This window comes from Plecotus auritus (genome assembly GCF_963455305.1).
Source record: "Plecotus auritus genome assembly, chromosome: 9".
NCBI classification, from domain to species: Eukaryota; Metazoa; Chordata; class Mammalia; order Chiroptera; family Vespertilionidae; genus Plecotus; species Plecotus auritus.
In genome coordinates, this window is record NC_137783.1 from 29,156,465 (window position 1) to 29,177,712 (window position 21,248).

General features: G+C 39.8%; 1 protein-coding gene across 2 annotated transcripts in view; it reads left to right on the plus strand.

Moving 5' to 3' along the window:
- Window positions 1-12,553: 12,553 nt before the first annotated feature.
- The window catches only part of ATAD1 (ATPase family AAA domain containing 1), a 38,318-nt gene continuing 29,623 nt past the window's right edge, over window positions 12,554-21,248 (plus strand). The window contains exons 1-2 of one of the 2 annotated variants that reach the window (XM_080688669.1): window positions 12,554-13,110; window positions 17,018-17,193. In XM_080688669.1, the coding sequence (XP_080544795.1) occupies window positions 17,032-17,193 (162 nt within the window). In that variant the 5' untranslated portion in view covers window positions 12,554-13,110; window positions 17,018-17,031. The remainder of the gene's footprint in view (window positions 13,111-17,017; window positions 17,194-21,248) is intronic. The other variant, XM_080688670.1, reaches the window with a different exon arrangement.

A 21,248-nucleotide genomic window follows, 5' to 3' on the forward strand; every position in this document is an offset into this window, starting at 1 on the left:
CTACTTACTTAGAAAGAGGAATTAGGTATTTATTTACTTTTTTAAGAAGGATGGATAGAGGAAATAATGATCTAGCAAATATCCAATGCTGAGATAAGCAGAAGTGACTCTTAGAAAGAAATTAAGTCTATGATAAATAAAATCAGAATTTAGGAGTTTATTTCTATAGGAAAGCAAAATCCATAATGCCCAGTAAAGACAATTAAGTTTGTTGCCATACATATGAATTTCATTCTTCTCTTTCTGTTTAGAGAAATCTACTTAAATATTTGAATACTTTGATGATTAAATCCTATTTTCTCACTGACCCCAATATAAAAATTAGTGATAAAAAAATGGAGAGGTAATAAGAGCAATGATGTTATCATTTCTGCAATTTTCCACCTCCAGGAAATTTCTCCCTAAGTTCCCAGTATTCTGCAAGTACTTTCCCAGAAGACTCATCCCATCTGTTCACTAGACATGCCCATACAGGTCCAAACCTCCCTAGTGAAGCACCCTTTATACAAGTACTTTCACCAAAGGGAGAAAGGAAATGTTGTCGGGTGGACTGCATTCATCGACCCTCATAATGTATATGTCAAAGGAGGATGCAGGGTGGTAGCCCTGGACATAAAATTAAACTGAATTGCTATCAATTGATAAATATTTCCAACTTTTTGCTTCATTTAATACTTTCCTGTTACTCCATTCTTCTCTTTTGAGCACACACTAAAGCATTTCTTGAGTTAATTTATAAGAAACGCTTAATCTGAGTCACTTTTAACTTCTCTATACACTACTCCCCCACTGCCTTACCCTGAAAGAAAGGTACTTCACATATGAATTATATTCAAATCATAAATTCCTAGAGAGGCTATTTAGCATGAAGGCTAAAAGCACCATTTCTGGAGCCAGATTGTCTGCTTTCAAATTTTGCTCTGCCACTTATCAATTGTGAGATCTTTAGCAAGTTATTTCATCTTTTTGTATCAGAGTGTCCCCATCTGTAAAATGAGGATAATAATAGTGCCTACCTCATGGAGCTGTAATGGGGATCGAGGATTATATTACTTAGAACAAGCCTGGCACATAGTAAATACTATATAAGTACCAGCCATTAGCTGTTTTTGAATGCAGATACTAAATCTTATTCAATTTTTCTTTCCTTGTTACCATCTCTGATACCTTGCAACCCACAGGTTAAGAACTGCTAGCAGAGTCGCCTAAGACCATCGGAAAACACAGATATTTACATTACGATTCATTAACAGTAGCAAAATTACAGTTATGAAGTAGCAATGAAAATAATTTTATGGTTGGGGGTCACCACAACATGAGGAACTGTATTAAAGGGTCACGGCATTAGAAAGGTTGAGAACCACTGCTCTAGAGTCAAGACTTGGTAATAAAATGGTCCAATCACATTGACCTGCCTCATGTTTCTCTTAAGTCACATGTCCAACATTGTGACATGGGCAAGAATGCACACAACCTTCCTTTTCCACCTAGTCAAAGTTCTCTGAGGGGGCCAGGCTCAGGAGATGTCACCTCCCCCATGGACTAAATAGCTTCCTGGATAATGTCCCTTGCAAATTAGAAGGATGCTAGTCGCAACTGAACTCTGCAAAGAGCAAATCAGTGCTGGCTTCTCAAGAACCAGCCTCATTCACCATTGTCAGAAGGTACAGTAATACTTGGGATCAAAACTTCATCTAGACTCTCTGCTCTGAACAACTCTTAACTATATCTCAGTCTTTGCTTAGTAAAGCTACACACACTTCCCCCTGAAATTTCTTAGCGGTTAAAACAAACAAACAAAAAAACCCTTTGTCCTTCTCACAATGCCTAGCAGTTTTTTACATATCAGATAAACATTCAGTTAAGTATTCATAAACTCAATGACTAAAAGACTACACAAGCTTTCAAACATTCTTAAATATACAAAGATAACTTACCAGCTGGAAATAATTCGATCCTTAGATAATATCATACATAAATTACATTACATTAACATGTCATGTTATATAATCCTTTTCTTTCTATACTTCGTTATGGGATATTATCTGGAAAGACTTTAATCACAATTTCCATCTTTTGTTTCCCAAAGAAAACATCAACAGGGGAAATGTTAGACTTAGTTCATATTCTGTGCTCTGAAGTGGGGATTGGAGAGGTTAGGGGATGGGGCTGGAAGAGTAAAGGGGAGGGGGTCTCTAAGGCCTTTTTAATTACAAAGCAAAGACAAGAATGTACATTTACCTCAGTAGCAACATAAATAACCAAAATTCCCCAGAATGTGGACTCCTAATTTTAGATGAGATGAACTTTTCTTTTTTAAACAAGTTTTGATGGAATTATCATTTTCTAGTATTTCTCCTTTAATTTTCTCTAAGATGAAAATAGCCAAATCACCACTGAGGTTTAATTTCACAAATTATTCTTATTAACTCTGGAACAATATGATGCTTTAATGAAACTCTAGTGTGGGAGGGGAAATTACTTATTCTAGAATAAGTAATATCCTTTTTATTCCTAAGTGAGCCAAGCAGCATTAAGCCATGTCTTCCAGTCAACAGTAGCGGAGCTAAAGCACGGCTCTGAGGAGGACAATGTGGAGAGGTGTAATAGAAAAAGGGATGAAGCAATCACACTAGGAAAGATGGGAGACGGCGGTCCATAAAGGGATCAGCAGCTTCTTGAAATCCTGCTCTATTGATTAACCCAAGCTCATAGATGTAAAAAAAAAAAAAAAAATGTGAAGAAGGGAAAAAGAAAAAGGAATGGATGAGATGGAAAAGATTAGTGGGGGGAAAAGAGAAAAAGAAATCCATTTGGTAGAGAGCAATAGAGCATAACACAAAATTGCCTTAGGTAACAAAGCTCACTGATCTATTCTAGAGTCTTCAGCCCACTTAAGACAATAGCCTAGTTCTAGCCTCATTCCACTCCAATGAATGATGAGAACTTGTTCTTTTTTTAAAGTTTCCAAGTACTTATTTACCGAAAGTATTAAAATAGCTCACCTCTTCTCTAAATCATTCAAATCATATATATATATACATACACACACATACACACAAAATGCCACTCAACTTACGTGGGCACAAGCTATCACATTCTAATTATTTTAGAAAAGCTATTTTAAAAAAGCAGAATGACTTCAAACTCATATATTTGGCTAATAAAAATACCTTATACTTTAAAAATTCATAACAAACAATTTTGCAACAGAATAATTAGAGCATACTTCATGATGCTGTCATGGTAGGCTATGAAGTCAGGTTTAGGTAAAACTGCCATACCCTTTCCTTGGCAACCTGGGCTTTTGATCTTTCAACATGTTTCTTTTGAAACAAAAACGGCTCCTTGAGTTTGCTGACACCAATAGTATCCAGATCAATCAGGTGGATGTGGGAGAGCCCAGAGAGCAAGAGGATCTTGAGGCGCTGAAAGCTGATGCTGCCCAGGCCCATCACCAGCACCCAGCCCAGCCACAGTCTCAGCCAGCTCCCCACGACAGAGCCATGGCAGGATGACCACTTGTCCTTCATTTTTGGTGGTCAAGTATTACTAGTGGTTTTGTTTACTTTTGTATATGAATTTATTTAAAACCATTATTTGCAAAAGATAAGCAAACTCCTTTATTTTCCTTTTGGGCAATACTATTTACTCTGTACTACTCTCCTTTCATATATATATATATATGAAAATCATATATATATATATATATATATATATATATATATATATATATAGTTCATTTGTTTGTTTTAAGATTTTTTGCCTTTAATATATTTTTATTGATTTCGGAGAAGAAGGGAGAGGGGGAGAGAGACAGAAACATCAATGATGAGAATCATTGATCAGCTGCCTCCTGCACGCCCACACTGGGGATTGAGCCTGCAACCTGGGCATATGTCCTAACCGGAAATCGAACCGTGACCTCCTGGTTCATAGGTTGATGTTCAACCACTGGGCCATGCTGGCTGGGCTCATTTCATATATTTAGCATGCTATAAGTGAAAGAAATAGACTATGGGCTTCTAACCATGTGTTTTATGAAGTAAGCCTCTCAAAGACAAAAAAAATTTTTTAAATGGCCCAAATAGAAGTTAGGTCACTTAGCCTTGAGATTTTTGCAGTGAAACATTAAGAAAATTTAGTCAAGGGGACCAAGGACCAAACAATCAATTAGTAAATTAATTCAAAACATAGATATATCAAAGATATATTGGAGGTGTTATAACTAAACATAAAAAAAAATTATTTGGATTACTAAGGGTACCAACTAGTTTTGGGGGATTGTTTTTGTTGTTGTTGTTTTGGTCTATGTATTTCAGCTAGTATAATTGTTAATAAATCTTGTGGAAAATATATTCAGGTAGAACTATGGGGAAAAGTGGTGATTGAATTGGGAATATGTAGAGTCATGAATTTTTTTCATGACTATTTTGGCAATTGTCTTTGTCTATGCCATATAATACCGTAGACTAGGAGGCTTAAACATCAGAAATTTATTTTCTCACAGTTCTGAAGTCCAATATGAAGGTGCTGACCTATTCAGTTCTTGGTAAGAGCTCTCTTACTGGCTTCAGATGGCCACCTTCTCATTGTGTCCTCATGTGGCAAGAAGGGAGGTTGGGAGGGAGGGAGAGAGTGAGTGAGTGAGAGCTCTTGTGTCTCTCTTTTTTTTAAAAAAAAATAATATGTTTTTATTGATTTCAGAGAGAGGAAGGGAGAGGCAGAGAGGGATAGAAACATCAAGGATTAGAGAGAATAATTGATCAGCTGCCTCTTGCAGGCCCCCTACTGGGGATAGAGTCTGCAAACCCTGGCATGTGCCCTGACCCGGAATCAAACCATGTCCTCCTGGTTTATAGGTTGATGCTCAACCACTGAACCACACCAACTGGGCATTGTGTCTCTTTTTATAAAGGCATTAATACCACCACAAGGGCCCATCTTCATGACCTCATCTAACTCTAGTTACCTCCGAAAGACTTCATTTCCAAATACCATAATATTAGAAGATAGGGCTTCAACATATGAATTTTGTTTATAATAGCAATTAAAACATGACATATTGTCGAAACTGGTTTGGCTCAGTGGATAGAGCATCGGCCTGCGGACTGAAGGGTCCTGGGTTCGATTCCGGTCAAGGGCATGTACCTTGGTTGCGGGCACATCCCCAGTGGGAGGTGTGCAGGAGGCAGCTGATCGATGTTTCTCTCTCATCGATGTTTCTAGCTCTCTATCCCTCTCCCTTCCTCTCTGTAAAATATCAATAAAATATATTTAAAAAAATAAAATAAAACATGACATATTATTCCAGTTCTAGATAAGATGATAAAAGCACACTCTACCCTGTCTTTTCTCATTGAATGTAACTATAAAACTTGAATGAAACACATGGAACAGTTATATGAGGACTCTGGGAGGTTAACAGTAGCAGGTAGACTGGGGAAGACAAAGACCAAAACACCACTGAATCAGCAACGAGTTTTTTTTTGTTTTGTTTTGTTTTTTGGGGTGTGTGTGTGTGTGTGTGTGTGTGTGTGTGTGTGTGTGTGTTTCTTTCCCACTAGCAACCCCTGGTCTAGGCTTAAGGTACCCTGAAACTCAGAATGGACACCAGGGCACAGACAGAGAAAGCTCCAAGAGAAGCCTTCCAGTTCTGGCTCAAGGAACAGGGAAAGCATCTCCTAATGCTCAGAGAGTATCATGGAAATCTGATAGTTTTTGTTCTTTTCAAGAGAAAAGATGCATGTGTCTCTCCTTACTCAGTGTTGATTTGTTACTTCTCTGAGAGAGATTAGTTCCAAACTAACTAACTAGGATAGCAATAGACAATGAAATTAACAATAAATTGGACTATGCAGAATAGATATGGAGTTTCTTACTTCTGAATTTACTTCCCAGAGAGTGACATTAAAAAAAAAAAAAGAGAGACTTATGTTATATTAACCACACTTCTTTTTGTGAAGTCCTTGATGCAGCCCTTTCTGTATTGGTAAATAATGCTTTCTTGCATTTGCTTTCTCATTGGTATCATTTCTGCAAACCTTGATATAGTCTTAGTAGCCATTTGATCTTTCCAGAAGAGAAGGTCATGGTTTTCCTAGGCCTGATCTCTTATTGGTACTCTTTATTTAGAATAGCAGACCTCCTCTGCCATCTGATCATAAGATTTGGACAGGGGTGAAGATGAGGGTAGGGATAACTGTACTTAAGTTCTTTGAGATCACATATTTTTAAATTTAGGCATATGAATATGAAGCCATATTGTGACAAAACTGTGACTGGCAAAATGGTAGTTGACTAGAGATTATATATAATAATAAAAGCGTAATATGCTAATTAGACTACACATTCTTCCAGACATCCTTCCAGACGAGCTTCCTGATGAAGCCGGGGCTGAGAGGGAAGCCTGGGTCCCCGGTGCCTGCTGGCAGCCACTGGAGGGAAGCCCAGGTCCCAGGTGCCAGAGGGAAGCCGGTGCCGGCAGCCGGGGGAAGGAAGGCAGGCCTACTCTTGCACGAATTTCATGCATCGGACCTCTAGTTACATATAAGTTCTTAGAAAGCTTTATACCTTTTTAATATTGTAATGTATACTCCGAAACCTAGAGTTCAAATTCAGCATTCATTAGTTGGATTCTAAAAGGAGGGGGGAAATCCAAAGTCCTCCCATGCTGAGGTCAGAAGGAACAAATCATGGAATCATGAAATTATGAAGTTGGTAGAACTCTCCCAATCTCAGAGGAGGAAACCCAGAAAGGCTTCCTAACATGTGACAGTCACAGAGCTGGCCTGCTCAATCAGTGCTGTCTTAATTGAGAATTTCTCAAATACTGTCCTCAACTATTTTGACAAAGGCTGTTTGTTCTTCACTTACTTGGCAAGCTATTCTTGGCAACACTCTTCTGTGTTGGGTACAGAAACAGAATTTGGGGATGACCATTAAAATGGAGTGTCATGGACCCCACCTTCCTACGGGATGAGGAGGGAATGTTATCCCCCTGCAGAGACTTTTGTCTTCTGTTGTTGGCCTATGAGTGTGAGTTCATGTGCTGGAAATTCTTATGATTCACTCAACTGAAGAAATATGCTTATTCACTGTCCCATGTCCCTCAAAATAACAACAACATACAAAACAAGTCACTATATTTCACGACTTTAGACACCATTCACTTAAACTATTCCCTTTTACTTCCAAAATTCCCAAGGAAAGGCTCTTTGAATACTAACATGTGAAGACATCATGATAATAAAGTATAGAAAGCCAGTTTATCTAGCATAAGTAGAAAGGAATGATAGATAGCTTGGACCGTGGAAAATGTTGGAATTCTAATGCTGCTTTTATCTGGTTAAGAATCATTAGCATCTCCAGCTTTTTGCAAAACACCCTAGGGAATGAAAACACCTCAACCTCTTTGTCTCCTTTTCTTTAGCACCCCCTTTTCTGAACCCTCCTTTACCTGAGAACTCAGAAGAAATAAAGAAATGGGTGTGGAGCATGCCTCTGGCACTGGGCCTTATATGGCATTGAAAGCTCTCAGAATGGGTCTGCTATTTAAAGTTAATAAGCAGCAGACTAGAAAGTGGAAAGGTTTGTGAAACTCTATCACACATGCTATTGTGAAGTTGAATGGAACTTTGAGCACTGCCAACTTAGTATACTTGATTTGTTTCCTGCACCTCTGTAACTCAAGTTACTGCTTTTCTTGTTCTTTTTTTTTCTTTCTTCCTTTTCTTTTTCTTTCTTTCTCTCTCCTCCCCACCCCTCCCCCTTTGTTTTGCTTTTCTGTTTCCAAAATGGTAGGGAGAGTGATTTTAATGTTAGCTTGCTAGTGCACTACTTCTGGGCCTCTCTCTAAGGCGAAAGAAGAAGGTCTAGTAGATATTTCATTCTTAAAGATCTAAAAACAGCAAGTTTTGCTCTTGCCTTTGCCTTTGGAAGCTTGTGCTCAGTCTCTCAATCCTATCTAATAAAAAAGTGATATGCAAATTGACCATCACTCCAATACACAAGATGGCTGCCCCCATGTGGTAAAAGATGGCTGCCCCCATGTGGACACAAAATGGCTGCCAAAAGATGGCCAGCAGGGGAGGGCAGTTGGGGGGAACCAGGCCTGCAAGGGAGGGCAGTTGCGGGCGATCAGGCCAGCAAGGGAGGGCAGTTGGGAGGGACCAGGCCTGCAAGGGAGGGCAGTTGGGAGTGATCAAGCCTGCAGGGGAGGGCAGTTAGGGGTAACCAGGCTGGCAGGGGAGCAGTTAGGTGTCCATCAGGCTGGCAGGGGAGTGGTTAGGGGGTGACCAGGCTGGCAGGCAGAAGCGGTTAGGGGCAATCAGGAAGGCAGGCAGGCAAGCAGTTGGGAGCCAACAGTCCTGGATTGTGAGAGGAATGTCCGACTGCCCGTTGAGGCCCGATCCTACTGGGCCTCAACGGGCAGTCGGACATCCCTCGAGGGGTCCCAGATTGGAGAGGGTGGAGGCTGGGCTGAGGGACACCCCCCCCCCCGTGCACGAATTTCATGCACTGGGCCTCTAGTAGAATATATTATTTCTTTTGCTCAATAAAACTCCTTCAATGTTAGGAGCATTTTCATGAGTGGCACATAGTCAATATTTTTAAAAATGTGTTGTGCTCAAATGAATTAAATCTTATATGAGGAATTGCAGCTCTGATGTTATGATAGTCATGTGTTGCCCCCACCCATCACATGGAATCTATGGGAATGGGTCCTGAAAGGCCCCATTAGATATGTCAGATTGGGGTGAGTCAGTTAATTAAAATATTTGTTAAGCCCCTCCTATTTCCTAGGCATCGTCTTTTCTCAAGAAGTTCACAGCTGATAGAAGAGTAGAGAAACTTAGACCCCAATTATAATTCTGTGAGATGAGTACTATGCCAATGCTAAGTAGAGTGAGTTATAGAATCTAACAGAATGGACACAGATTTTAGTGTACTTTAGTGTACTTAGAGAATAAAAGATCTGTATTTTTTATTGTACACTTTAGTTTTACTTATGCTTCAAGGTTACAAGTTATTCTGGTTACTAGAGAAACAGGCTTTCTGCAATCTTAATTTTTAAAATGTCAAGCACCAGCACACATCATTTTCCAAATACTTTCAAGGGCATTTTTCTAGAATCAGGTAAATGAGAGCAAGCAAGTGACCTACTTACAGTAAAAATGCTCCAGGTAATAAAGGTTGGGAAGCCAAGTGCATCCTGGAAACCACAGCATCTGGTCTTGTTTTATGCTTCATCTATCTGCTGTTACAGGAATTGAGAATTAATGTTTCAACTACAGTACTGTTTCTTCTATTTCAGTTGATGAACTTATATCTTTGTTATTCTTACCCAATCCCTCCCATTTAAAAAATAACAACAAAAACAAACCATTTGTGAAGGTCCCAAACAAATCCCAGGGAGGTTACTCTTTATCTACTCCTTACAACTTCTGATGATAAGCTACACTATAGTAAGGTTAGCAATTCCCTGTTTTGATCAATCCTGACTTTCCACAGTTGTTATCATTTGAACAGTGTATTTTCAGTACTGTATTAAAGTTAAACAACAAAATGTTGCAGATTTAAAATAAGTAAGTTAAAAAATGTTTATTGGTAGCATTAAATGTAAAAGATATACAATTGGCAGCAGTGCCTGAAAAAAGACTTATGTAGCAATGTAAGAGTGTGGATTAGTGCTATCCTGATAACATGAGAAAATTACATACATGCTCATTTTTACATAAGCATTTAAAATTATATGTAAAGTTTAAAAACATAAAAGCATGAAAAGTAGATTTACAACAGTATGTTCTTTGAACTTTGCTGTTGCATCTTTTGGCTCTCTGTGCTTTTTATAGAATGGAGCTATAATTCATCTTTCACTTCTTTCAATCTGTTGAAATTTTAATTTTCCATTATTTTTGCCTTGTTTCATCTTATTTCAATGGCAGCTTCAAGCATTTAATCTTGGTCTTTCTTAATGCTTTCATGGCTTCAGGTACAGCTTCATATTCTTGCTTTACTTTCTTTCTCCTCCCATTCTATTTAATAACTTGTCAAAATACTAATTACGGTTATTCTTTTCTGATGAAATATTTTAAAAAGAACCAAGGTTACCAAGTGACTATTATATTGGCATAATTACTGCTATATAATTTTACCTATTTGTTGAAGTTCTACTCTTTCTAAATCACTGTCAAGCGAATCAGTTCTAAGGAGTAATAAATAGGGTCCAAAAATTTCAGATTTGTTTTTCCTTCCAGAGATTTTATTCCCATCATGAGTCTTCCATGCTTTGATTTCTAGATGTATCCCAGCTGGCTTGATGGTTTAGCTGACCGGATAGGCTTTGGAGCCTGGGGCAATAGAGATTTTTGTGAAAATACATCTGAAATAAGTGACTAGGGTAGGATTATTCGAAATGTGGTCCAAAACTATCTTTATCCCAATCATCTCAGGAGTTTATTCAAAATGCCAATACCTAGGCCCAAACCTAGAGCAGTTAAATGGGAACCTCTAAGGCACGAACCCGGAGATCTGCCTTTTTCTAAGTTGTCCAAGTATGTATAGATCCATAGTGAAATGTGAGAACCCCTATGTCTAAGGAACCCTTTCCCATTCAGGGTCCAGTGCATTGAATGACCTTGGCTACAGAGCAAACTAACCACACTCTCACCCAACTAACAAAAGCAAAGAAGAATTTAGTTCTATGGGGAAGTGTGTGTGTGTGGGTGGGGGAGGTGGGGGGCGGAGAATGGGGCTGGGGAGAGAAACTTCCATAAACTGTTTTAAGAGGCAGTCGTTTAAAAAAAAACTTTCTACAATAAATATAATAATTATTTTTAACATCTTGATTCTAACAATCACAGAGGGAAGGCCCAGAAAGTCTACAAAAAAATCTGTTGTTATAATTTCCTGATTAATATTACACCTAATGAATTATTTATTTAGCCCCTACTGTGGGCCAAATATGGTGTTTTGTGCTGCCAGTGATTATATAAAGCTATCCTGGGATGAAAAGCATATGTTCACTCTGTTCTATTCTAAAAGAACCTACTTGATTTAGTGATTGCTGAAAATGAACATGTACGGTATGTGGAAAGGCAGTAATTTGATGTCTTTGGGCCTAGACATAGGAGGCTTCCTAAGGATTTCCTAAATGAAAATTAGGTCCAAAAGGTATAGCTATAGGCCCTTGGTTTATAACCAAGCCACTGAAAAAGGAATGAGAAGCAGCGTTTATTTGGGGACATGTAGACTATTTATGGTCAGTTTTGGTTACTTTATCCAACAATTTCCTTCCCTATGTAATCATACCCCAGTATTAGGCAGATGAATTAGATATAAACATGAACCACTTACAATAAATTCCATTCTGATTGTCAGCGACTCCAATCAGTTTTTAAACTTTCACTCACCCACGTGGCCGGCCAGTGTGCCTCTGTGGTTGAGTGTAGACCTATGGACCAGGAGGTCACACTTCAATTTCCAGGTCAGGGCACATGTCTGAGTTGCGGGCCCTACACAGTAGAGGATGTGCGGGAGGCAGCCTATCAGTGATTCTCTCTCATCATTGATGTTTCTATCTCCCTCTCCCTTTCTATCTGAAATCAATAAAAAATATATTTAAAAATATAAACATTCACACATCCCTATCATTCCATCCTCTCCCTTTAAAGCCTCATGATTTTGTCATTTCGTTTTAACTCTTTCATCTAGATTTTAAAATTTAACTGGTATTAAATTACTATCTCAAAGACAATATATAAGTGTAGGGTTTGAATTAGACAAATATAAGTTCCAATGAAATTTTGCCCCTTTTTAGATACACAAACTTAGGAAAGTTTATCTAAGTTTTAAAATTTGCTCATCTATAAAAAAGAAGAAACTGATGGCTATTTTAGAGGATTGTTTTGTATTGTTTTGTTTTTGAGGAATTTAGATTAGGGATGTGAATATTGCCTGACACCCAGTACTGTCATTCAATAAACTGTACCTATTATCCTCACTACAGTACCACAAGCTTGAAACAATGGCAGCATTCACCAACTTCAACAATCAGGCCGCAGAATTTTAGCCATCAAAGGTGACGCCTAAAACAGAGAGGCACACACTGCCTTCCTTAGGAGGGTAGGGAGAGGAACGGTCTCAGCACTTCAGTCTCATGGCCTCTGTCTGGACAAGTGATGCTACTTATACCCGAGGACAGTGTCTCATGTCATTTCGCCCCCTGGCAGTATGTTTAGGACGCTCTGGCTTTCAGGTTTGCTCCCTTGGGACCTCTGGTGTCACGTCTCTCATTGTGGAAAGGGGAAGGAGTAAAGAAAAAGGGAAGTCACCGAAATGCAAAACCTGTCACCAGATGCCCGATTCTGTCCTGACTACCGGGCCTGCCTGGGAGGGCTGCACAATCGTTCCGCTGTGAGATTTTCAGGCGCCACCCCCAGGTGGAAGGAGGGTGAGCTCACCCTAGAAACTGAAAGGCAGATGGCGAGGGTTGGCCGAGCGCGTCAGCGCTTTGGCTAAAGCACAGAACAGTGGCGTGCGGGTTTGCTCCGGGGTGAGGGGGAAGAGGGGCGGGAGTAAGCGTTAAGCAGGACTCAGGGAAGAACTTCTTTGAGGATGACACAGAGCATTTCTTTGCACTCTCATGAAGGCTCCCCTATTTGTCTGTGTTGCGCCTGGAGCCCGCGAGCAGGGGAAGGTCTTTATGGGACCAGCACCTTCCCCAGTTCCATAACGAGACTCAATTGCTAAACGCAGCGCCTTGGCAGACCCACCGGCTTCGCGGAAAGCCTCTGTCCGGCAGTTAGCAGGTTAAGCAGCACCTGCGCGACCTCGTTGCGGTCCATTCCTAAAAACCGAAAGCGCGCCCCTCCCGGCTGACAGCCCGGACTGCGCATGCTCGGCGCGAGGGGGCGGGCCGCGTCCTGCCGGAAGTGTTCTCTTCCAGGCGGCGTTTCCTTCCCGTGTGACACTAGCTGAGGGCTCCTGCTGCCGGTGTTCTTGCACTGGGGTGAGTAGCGGGTTCCGGCGGGGCCTCGTGGTGAGAGCGCGGGATCCCACTGAGCTCCTTCAAGGACCGGCTCGGAGCTGGGAAGCCCAGCAAGAAAGGTCAGCTTTCCTTCCATGTGCCACCTCAGTGTCGCCCCCCAGCCTCCCCCATCCCTGGGTCCCCAGCGGATTAACCTCCAAGGGCGTCCCCGGCCTCGCCTTGGCTTCCCGCCCGGCCTAGGCCCTCGGGTCTCTGCGAGAGCTGTTCCCAAGAGTTATGCCATTTCCTGCAGGGAATCTGTAGGCATCGGGGTCACTGCTTGGGTGTGGGGTCGTCCCGGGCGACCTCAGAACCGGGGTCTTAGCAAAGGCGGCCGGAGGGAACGGGGTCTGACTGTTGCAATGGCACTGATACCATAGTGCAAAAGCAGAGGTGATTCTTAAGGCCTGGGCACACTTTCGCTGAGGATGATGTTAATTATAACCTGTCCTTTATGTGAAGGTTGGCAGTCTTTCACTGATATAGCCATGTGTTCATTGGACCTTGATGTCTGCGAAACTGGGACTTTGGGGTTGAGAAAAACTTTGTAAAACACTGCCCTGAATCAGGAGAGAAATACTATAGTGGGAACACTATACTCAGTCCTTAACCTGTCAGTAAACTGGTCATTGACAAGGTAGTGCGATTTCAAAGGTTTCTACCCTGAAATGGAGAACTCTTTAACATGAACAACTATCTGGTGTCATGTTTCCCTAGCAAATAACAGAATTACAGTGTTTTGCTATATTTCTTAGTTGTACAGAGCACCATCTGTGTTTAGGTACGTACATGTGTGTCATGTCGTTGATCCTAATGTTTATACAAGGTTGAAATACATTCCCTACGGCTGTATGCCTATGCAGCTTTTATTGTAAACTCTGCTGTAATGGTATTGTTACTGTAACGGCCTTACATTGCAGGCATATCAATGTCATATGAATGATAGATCAGTGTGCAATAAAGTATATACAGTTACAACCTACAAGTAGAAGTTTCAGTTTCATTTCAGGATTTTGAGGTCATTTTAAAAGATGGATTACTATTTTAGAAATGACCATAGGTCTGGACTACTGTATTACAGCTAATGATTTAGTTATAGGAAATATGTAGTTAACAGAGGCCTTGCATCTTAATATTTTTATAGGATTAAAATTGTTACTATCTTGATGATTGGGATGTGCTAGTAACTATAGTTATTCATGTAGTTCAGTGAACATCCAGTAGATGGCAGTTTTTTTCACTACTAAATCAAACTTTAAATAAATGAAAACCTTTTATTCAAACATCTCTAGTTTTCACAGACTGTTAAGTTAAAACCTTTATTTTGCCTACTGGTTTATTTTCATCAATGAATAATGTCCCACATAATGATACCACATATCCTATCCAACTGCATTTTCAAATTTACTCTGTTGGAATAAAGGCTAAAGAAGTCAAATTTTCACATCCTATAAGAAGTGGAATATTCTTAACCTATTTACAGAAATTTATGCTGATGGAAGAAAGCACACTTTATTATAAGAGGAGACATTTTAATTAGTTGGCTTCTCCCTAGCTCCATTAAAAAAATAACAATATAATAAGACTGCGCATTCCTTCAGTAAAGTAATTGTACCTTATCCGTTATTATATGTCCAGTGTATAATAGGCATTATATACGTTTAATAAGTGCTTTATAGTATGAATTAAATAAATCATTTAGCATTTCTAGGTCCCAGTTTCTTCCCCCACAATGAAGGCTTTCAATTATTTAGTTAAGTTTAAATTAAATAATGTCATATTGTAAAGTGAATGGCTTCTAGTAATGGAGAAGTTAAGTCAATGGAACCCTTGACTTCTCTTTGAAAGTCATTAAGAAATTGGGCAGCAATTAATTGTGTTGGAATGATTGAATGGGAGGTTTTATGCAGTTGCAATTTATTGGTTAAACAATTATTGAGTAGTCTCTTTTTTTGTATGTGACAGTTATTAAAATGGGTAAAATACAAATCTTGTTTATAAGGATTTAAACTCTAGTTGAGCAGACTCAATATCACTTAAGTTAAATAATACAACCAAATGAATAATATAGAGGATTAGTGTGATCTGAAAGCCTTCATGGAGCATGTGAAGTTTTAAAATTTGCATAGAATTTGACTAATCCTAGATGAATGGGGAGAAATGGCCCATCCAGGGCAGATAGGCTGGAGGGATAATACTTGGGGCAGTTTCAGATCCTAGTGACACCAACTATTGAGAATTTCTATTAAGAAGTGGTGAGAGCCCTAACCGGTTTGGCTCAGTGGATAGAGCGTCAGCCTGCAGACTGAAGGGTCCCAGGTTCGATTCCGGTCAAGGGCATGTACCTTGATTGCGGGCACATCCCTGGTAGGGGGTGTGCAAGAGTCTGCTGATCGATGTTTCTCTCTCTTCGATGTTTCTAACTCTATCCCTCTCCCTTCCTCTCTGTAAAAAATCAATAAAATATATTATAAAAAAAAAAAGAAGTGGTGAGAAGTAAAATGCTTAAGATACTCTTTTGGGGCTAGATTAGAATAGCCTTTAATAGTTGGTATTCCTGTAAATAAAGGGAAAGATTTGAGGTCTTTTTATTAGGGAGGCGTATATATACTCTTGAATGGAGGGGAGGTATCTAAAAGGAATTTCAAAATTGTGGGCACTTATTTTAGAGGGAGGGACATGAAGAGGATCTTTAATTGAGTAGTGATAGTGAGAAGAGAAATAATTTTTAGAGCTGAAACGACCCGCAGTACATATTTTTTACCTGTGGCTGAGCCATTTGTACAAATTCTGACTTGTTCCCTTTCACATGAGTGCAAAATATATATTCTCTTTGTGTTTTTTCCCCTGGTCATATAGCACTCAGCACATTTCTGTGCTATGAGAGTATAAAGCGTTATTTGAAGCTGAGATCCCATCTCCCAAAATGTGATAGTCACATTGTCCCCAACAAGGTTATCCTTCTGGGTAGGCATTGCCTTTGACAGGGGTGTGCATCCCTTCTGTGCTAGTAAGCCTAGCTATGATTGATGTAGCTGTTCAGAGATACATGTAAAAATAGGTTCATTGCCCCCCGCCTCCCCCACTCCGGATGTGGGCTGTATTTTATTTTTTTAAAATATATTTTATTGATTTTTTACAGAGAGGAAGGGAGAGGGATAGTGTGCTAGAAACATCGATGAGAGAGAAACATCGATCAGCTGCCTTCTGCACACTCCCCACTGGGTATGTGCCCGCAACCAAGGTACATGCCCTTGACCGGAATCGAACCTGGGACCCTTGAGTCCGCAGGCCGACGCTCTATCCACTGAGCCAAACCTACCAGGGCTGGGCTGTATTTTTTGTGGTTCAAAAATATTTGAAGATTCTGTTGCTTCAGATTTAGCTGGGTTGTAGGAAACAATAGTATATACAGATTAAAAACTGACACTTATTAAGGAAATGGCATGTTTAAATTTAAGCAGGCCTTGAGTACCTTTAAAAGTAAATATTAGGAAGTAGTGGTTCACAGTTTGAATTTTACTCAAAAATTACCTGGTTTACATTATACTTAATGGAAGAAATTCTCACATTAGTAAAGTATTTCATTTTTGGGCTGCCTTTCTCCAGTTAGATTAGTGTTATAGTCATTATTTTTCTAGACTCTGAAGTTATAGTTATTTTAAAGCTGTTTGAAGAGTAAATAAGTACCTTAAGATGTTTATTGTATTTTTCAAATAAAATTATGAGCTTTTAGGGAAGTTCATTAAAAATTCTAGTAAATTAACCTCAGTTTCTAATTTGTCCTTTCAGTTTCCAAGGGGAGCTTAAAATGTGTTTGTTTACCTAACATTTAAAAATCCATTTCTCCTCAAAACAAAATACTTTTTAAAGGTAGGTAATGTTGAATTTGACTAGCAGTTCTTGTTGCTTAATATAAGGTTCTTACCAGCCTCCCAGTTTTTATGACTAGTTATTACTTATTGACATTTCTGTTTGTTTTTTAAGGGTTAACTGTCAAGATGGTACATGCTGAAGCCTTTTCTCGTCCCTTGAGTCGGAATGAAGTTGTTGGGTTAATTTTCCGTTTGACAATATTTGGTGCAGTAACATACTTTACAATCAAATGGATGGTAGATGCAATTGATCCAACCAGGAAGCAAAAAGTAGAAGCTCAGAAACAGGTATGAATAAAATATTTGAGGATCATTTTTCTTATAGTTAGCAAATATTTTTCCATAAAACTAAGGATGTAGTAGAATTATAAGTTAATGAGAAATTCTGTAAGATTTACATTAAAATGTTTTTTTCATATTTCATTATTCCTAAAAATAATTGTTCCTCAAATACTTTTTGATATACAAGCAATTTAGAACAGAAAATGATGAAGAATAAAAATATTATAGCACTTGGTTCTGGACATTCTCATTAGATTATTTTTTGTCAGCTATTTGTTTCCGAAGGAATCTAGGTAAAGTTTTTTAACAGATTAAACAACATTTATCTTTAATATGGTGTACATTTTGCTTTGTTTGACATTTGAAATGTGGAGAATACTGGCGTATTCAGTCATAAATTTACAAACTACACTAGTTTCTAATTAAGGAATTGCTTTAAAAATGTTAATATAAGTTGTAATTTTATTTTTCACCTATTGCCTCTTGTGGTCTTTTTCTCATTAGGATAATATATTTGTTTTGGTTCCTGTTTTTCTTTAAAAAAGAAAGCCTTCAAGGAGTCTTTCAAATTTTTCTTGCTGCTTGAGGGCAAGATGTTTTATTCATGAATTTTTAGATTTCTTCTGTGAATTTTGACCCTGTTGCATTCAATAAATCTTTATTGAGCTCCTAGCAAATGCTTGGTGCCAAGGATAAAAGATGAATAAATCTTGTTCTTTCAAATGCTGTAGGCTGGTGTGAGAAATTGGGATGTAACGAAATGACTGTTCCACAGTGCTATGCATAGCTCTTAAATCAGTGAAAACTACTTTTCTAATTACTGCTTATTGTATACTAGAGGCCCGGTGCATGAAATTCGGGCCTCAGCTCAGCCTGCACCCTCTCCAATCTGGGATCCCTCTCACAATCCAGGACTGCTGGCTCCCAACTGCTCGTCTGCCTGCCTGCCTGATTGCCCCTAACTGCTTCTGCCTGCCAGCCTAATCACCCCCTAACCACTACACTGCCAGCCTGATGGACACCTAACTGCTCCCCTGCCAGCCCAATTGCCCCTAACAGCCCTCCCTGCTGATCTGGTCACCCCTACCTGCCCTCCCCTGCCAACCTGGTCGCCCTAACTGTCCTCCCCTGCAGGCCTGGTCACCCCATAACTGCCCTCCCCTACAGGCCTGGTCCCCCCCCCCCCACAACTGCTCTCCCCTGCAGGTCTGGTCACCCCTAACTGCCCTCCCCTGCAGGTCTGGTCACCCCCCCAACTGCCCTCCCCTGCTGGCCTGGTCCCCCCCCCAACTGCCCTCCCCTGCAGGTCTGGTCACCCCTAACTGCCCTCCCCTGCAGGCCTGGGTTCCCCCCAACTGTCCTCACCTGCAGGCCTGGGTCCCCCCAACTGTCTTCCCCTGCAGGCCTGGGTCCCCCTAACTGCCCTCCCCTGCAGGCCTGATCGCCCCCAACTGCCCTCCCTTGCAGTCTTGGTCCCTCCCAACTGCCCTCCCCTGCTGGACTGATCGCCCACAACTGCCCTCCCCTGTTGGCCATCTTGTGGTGGCCATCTTGTGTCCACATGAGGGCAGCCATCTTTGACCACATGGGGGCGGCATCTTGTGTTTTGGAGTGATGGGCAATTTGCATATTACCTCTTTATTATATAGGATGTCTGAAAGGCAGTTTGGACACTTGTGAGTTTGTTCCCCAAATTTGATTATAAATTAATTGACTCATTGTCTAGATTATATCATCATATCAGTCAACTCATAGCTCTCTAGGAAGTCTGACTAGTGTGGATTTTTTAAAAAATGAATTTGTCTATGCCCACATGTACCCACATGTCAACCTAAGTGCAGCCCCCCTCCCCCCACCTGAATTATGACAGTCAATTTAAGTCTGAGGTCAAATTATTGATACGTCATGTTATTTAAAAATTTTTAAAGAGCAGAATGTGTCTTTAAACACAATTTTGTCATTTATTTTCTTTGCTTTTATTTATTTACTTATTTATTTATTAATTTTTTGTATATTTTATTGATTTTTTTTACAGAGAGGAAGGGAGAAGGTTAGAGAGTTAGAAACATCGATGAGAGAGAAACATCGATCAGTTGCCTCCTGCACACTCTCTACTGGGTTTGTGCCTGCACCCAAGTTACATGCCTTTGACCGGAATGGAACCTGGGACCCTTGAGTCCGCAAGCCAACACTCTATCCACTGAGCCAAACCGGTTAGGGCTGTTCTTGGCTTCTAAGAGTGCTGGGATACACATGTGGAAGACATGTAGAAAGCCAAATATTGATATTTAAGTAATACATGAACACATTAAGCCTTTATTGAAAACTGCGTAATTAGTATTGTTCAAAATATCAGGTACGTGAAGTATCTAATACCACATTTATCATCATAGTGCCATGGTAGGGAGAAAAGACTTGTTCATGACAATATAAATTATAATCATAAGTAGATTATTCTGATTTCCTAATGAGTAGTGAAGACAGAAACTGTGGCATTCACTGATGATTGAGGATGACTTCATGAAAGATCCTGGCTTTGAATAGGCAAGGACAATTTTAAGTAGATAATCATGAACAGAATCATGATGGGGGTAGGAATAAGGACACCTGTTAAAGAAACAGTAAATAGACTAGATGGTTGGAATAGAGTGTTTCTGCAACCAACTAGTAGAACTTGGAGGGAAAATTAAGGGACTAAATGATGAAGGACTCTGAGTATAAAGTTAGAGAACAGAGCTCTGCTTTTTTCTTTTACTCAGTCATTTTGTTGGGTGAACAGAGGCTGATAAATGCCACAGCAGTTTAGAAGTTCAACTAAAAAGGAGGCGTGCTTTCTGTTTGGCCAGGAGCTATAATTCTCTGTTACTCTTCCTTTTTCCTGCCTTACTTCCCTGGCTATCGAAATACACTATTGACCAGTTGGAGTCTTCTGTATAGGCAGTGGTAAACCATTAAAAATTTCGAGTTGGTGGATGATATGGAAATAGTTCTGTCAAAGACCTAGCTAGAGTAAGGGTGTGACAAAAGGAATGTAATGGGCAAAAAGAATAATAATAATGAATGTTGGAAGGACTTTGTGATAATATGGGAAAAGAAAAAAGACATCTTACAAATCCAAGATTTGTCTGGTGTCCTCAAAGACTCATAATACCTTTTAAAAATTTTTTATTTATTGATTTTAGAGAGAGGGAGAGAGAGAGAGAGACATCAATTTGTTGTTCCACTTATTTATGCATTCATTGGTTGCTTCTTGTATGTGCCCTGACCCGGGGATCTAACCCGCAACTTTTGCATATTGGGACAACGCCCTATTTTTTTTTTTTAATTTAAATTCTTTATTGTTTAAAGTATTACATAAGTCTCCTTTTCCCCCCATTGACCTCTCCCCGGCCGCCCCCACTCCAGCACATGCCCTCAATGCTCTAATTTTTATTGAATTCAGAGAGGAAGGGAGAGGGAGAGAGAGATAGAAACATCAATGATGATGCGAATCATTGACCAGCTGCCTCTCGCACGCCCCACACCAGGGATCCATCCCGCAACCCGGGCAAATGCCCTGACCAGGAAACGAACCGTGACCCCCCAGGTTCATAGGTCGATGTTCATCCACTGAGCCACACTGGCTGGGTGACTCAATATCTTTATAGAGGTTTAGAAACTGGTAGATAGGGCAAGTTTATGGGAAGATGATATTTGATTTGGGCATTTTACCCAATAACTTTCAGAATACATATGATAAAATCAGAAGGAAGAGATGTAAGTGCACCTTCCCTAAGATGATGGTCTTCACATGTCTAGAAAAGTATATTTTCTAGAAATTTAATGTATGTTGGTGATAAGAGCTTGCACCTAATATATAAAGATAATTACTCAAATTATTTGTTATTTTCTAATTAAGTACATTTTTAAAAGCTCTGTTTCAGTGATTTCCTCTTTCTACACTTAAATTGGAGTATGTACTTTAGCCATGACCTCAGTGAAAGGTTTTTAACCTACATTTAATTAGTTCATCTCTCTTTTTCATTCTTTATTAACTAGAGGCCCGTTGCACGATATTCGTG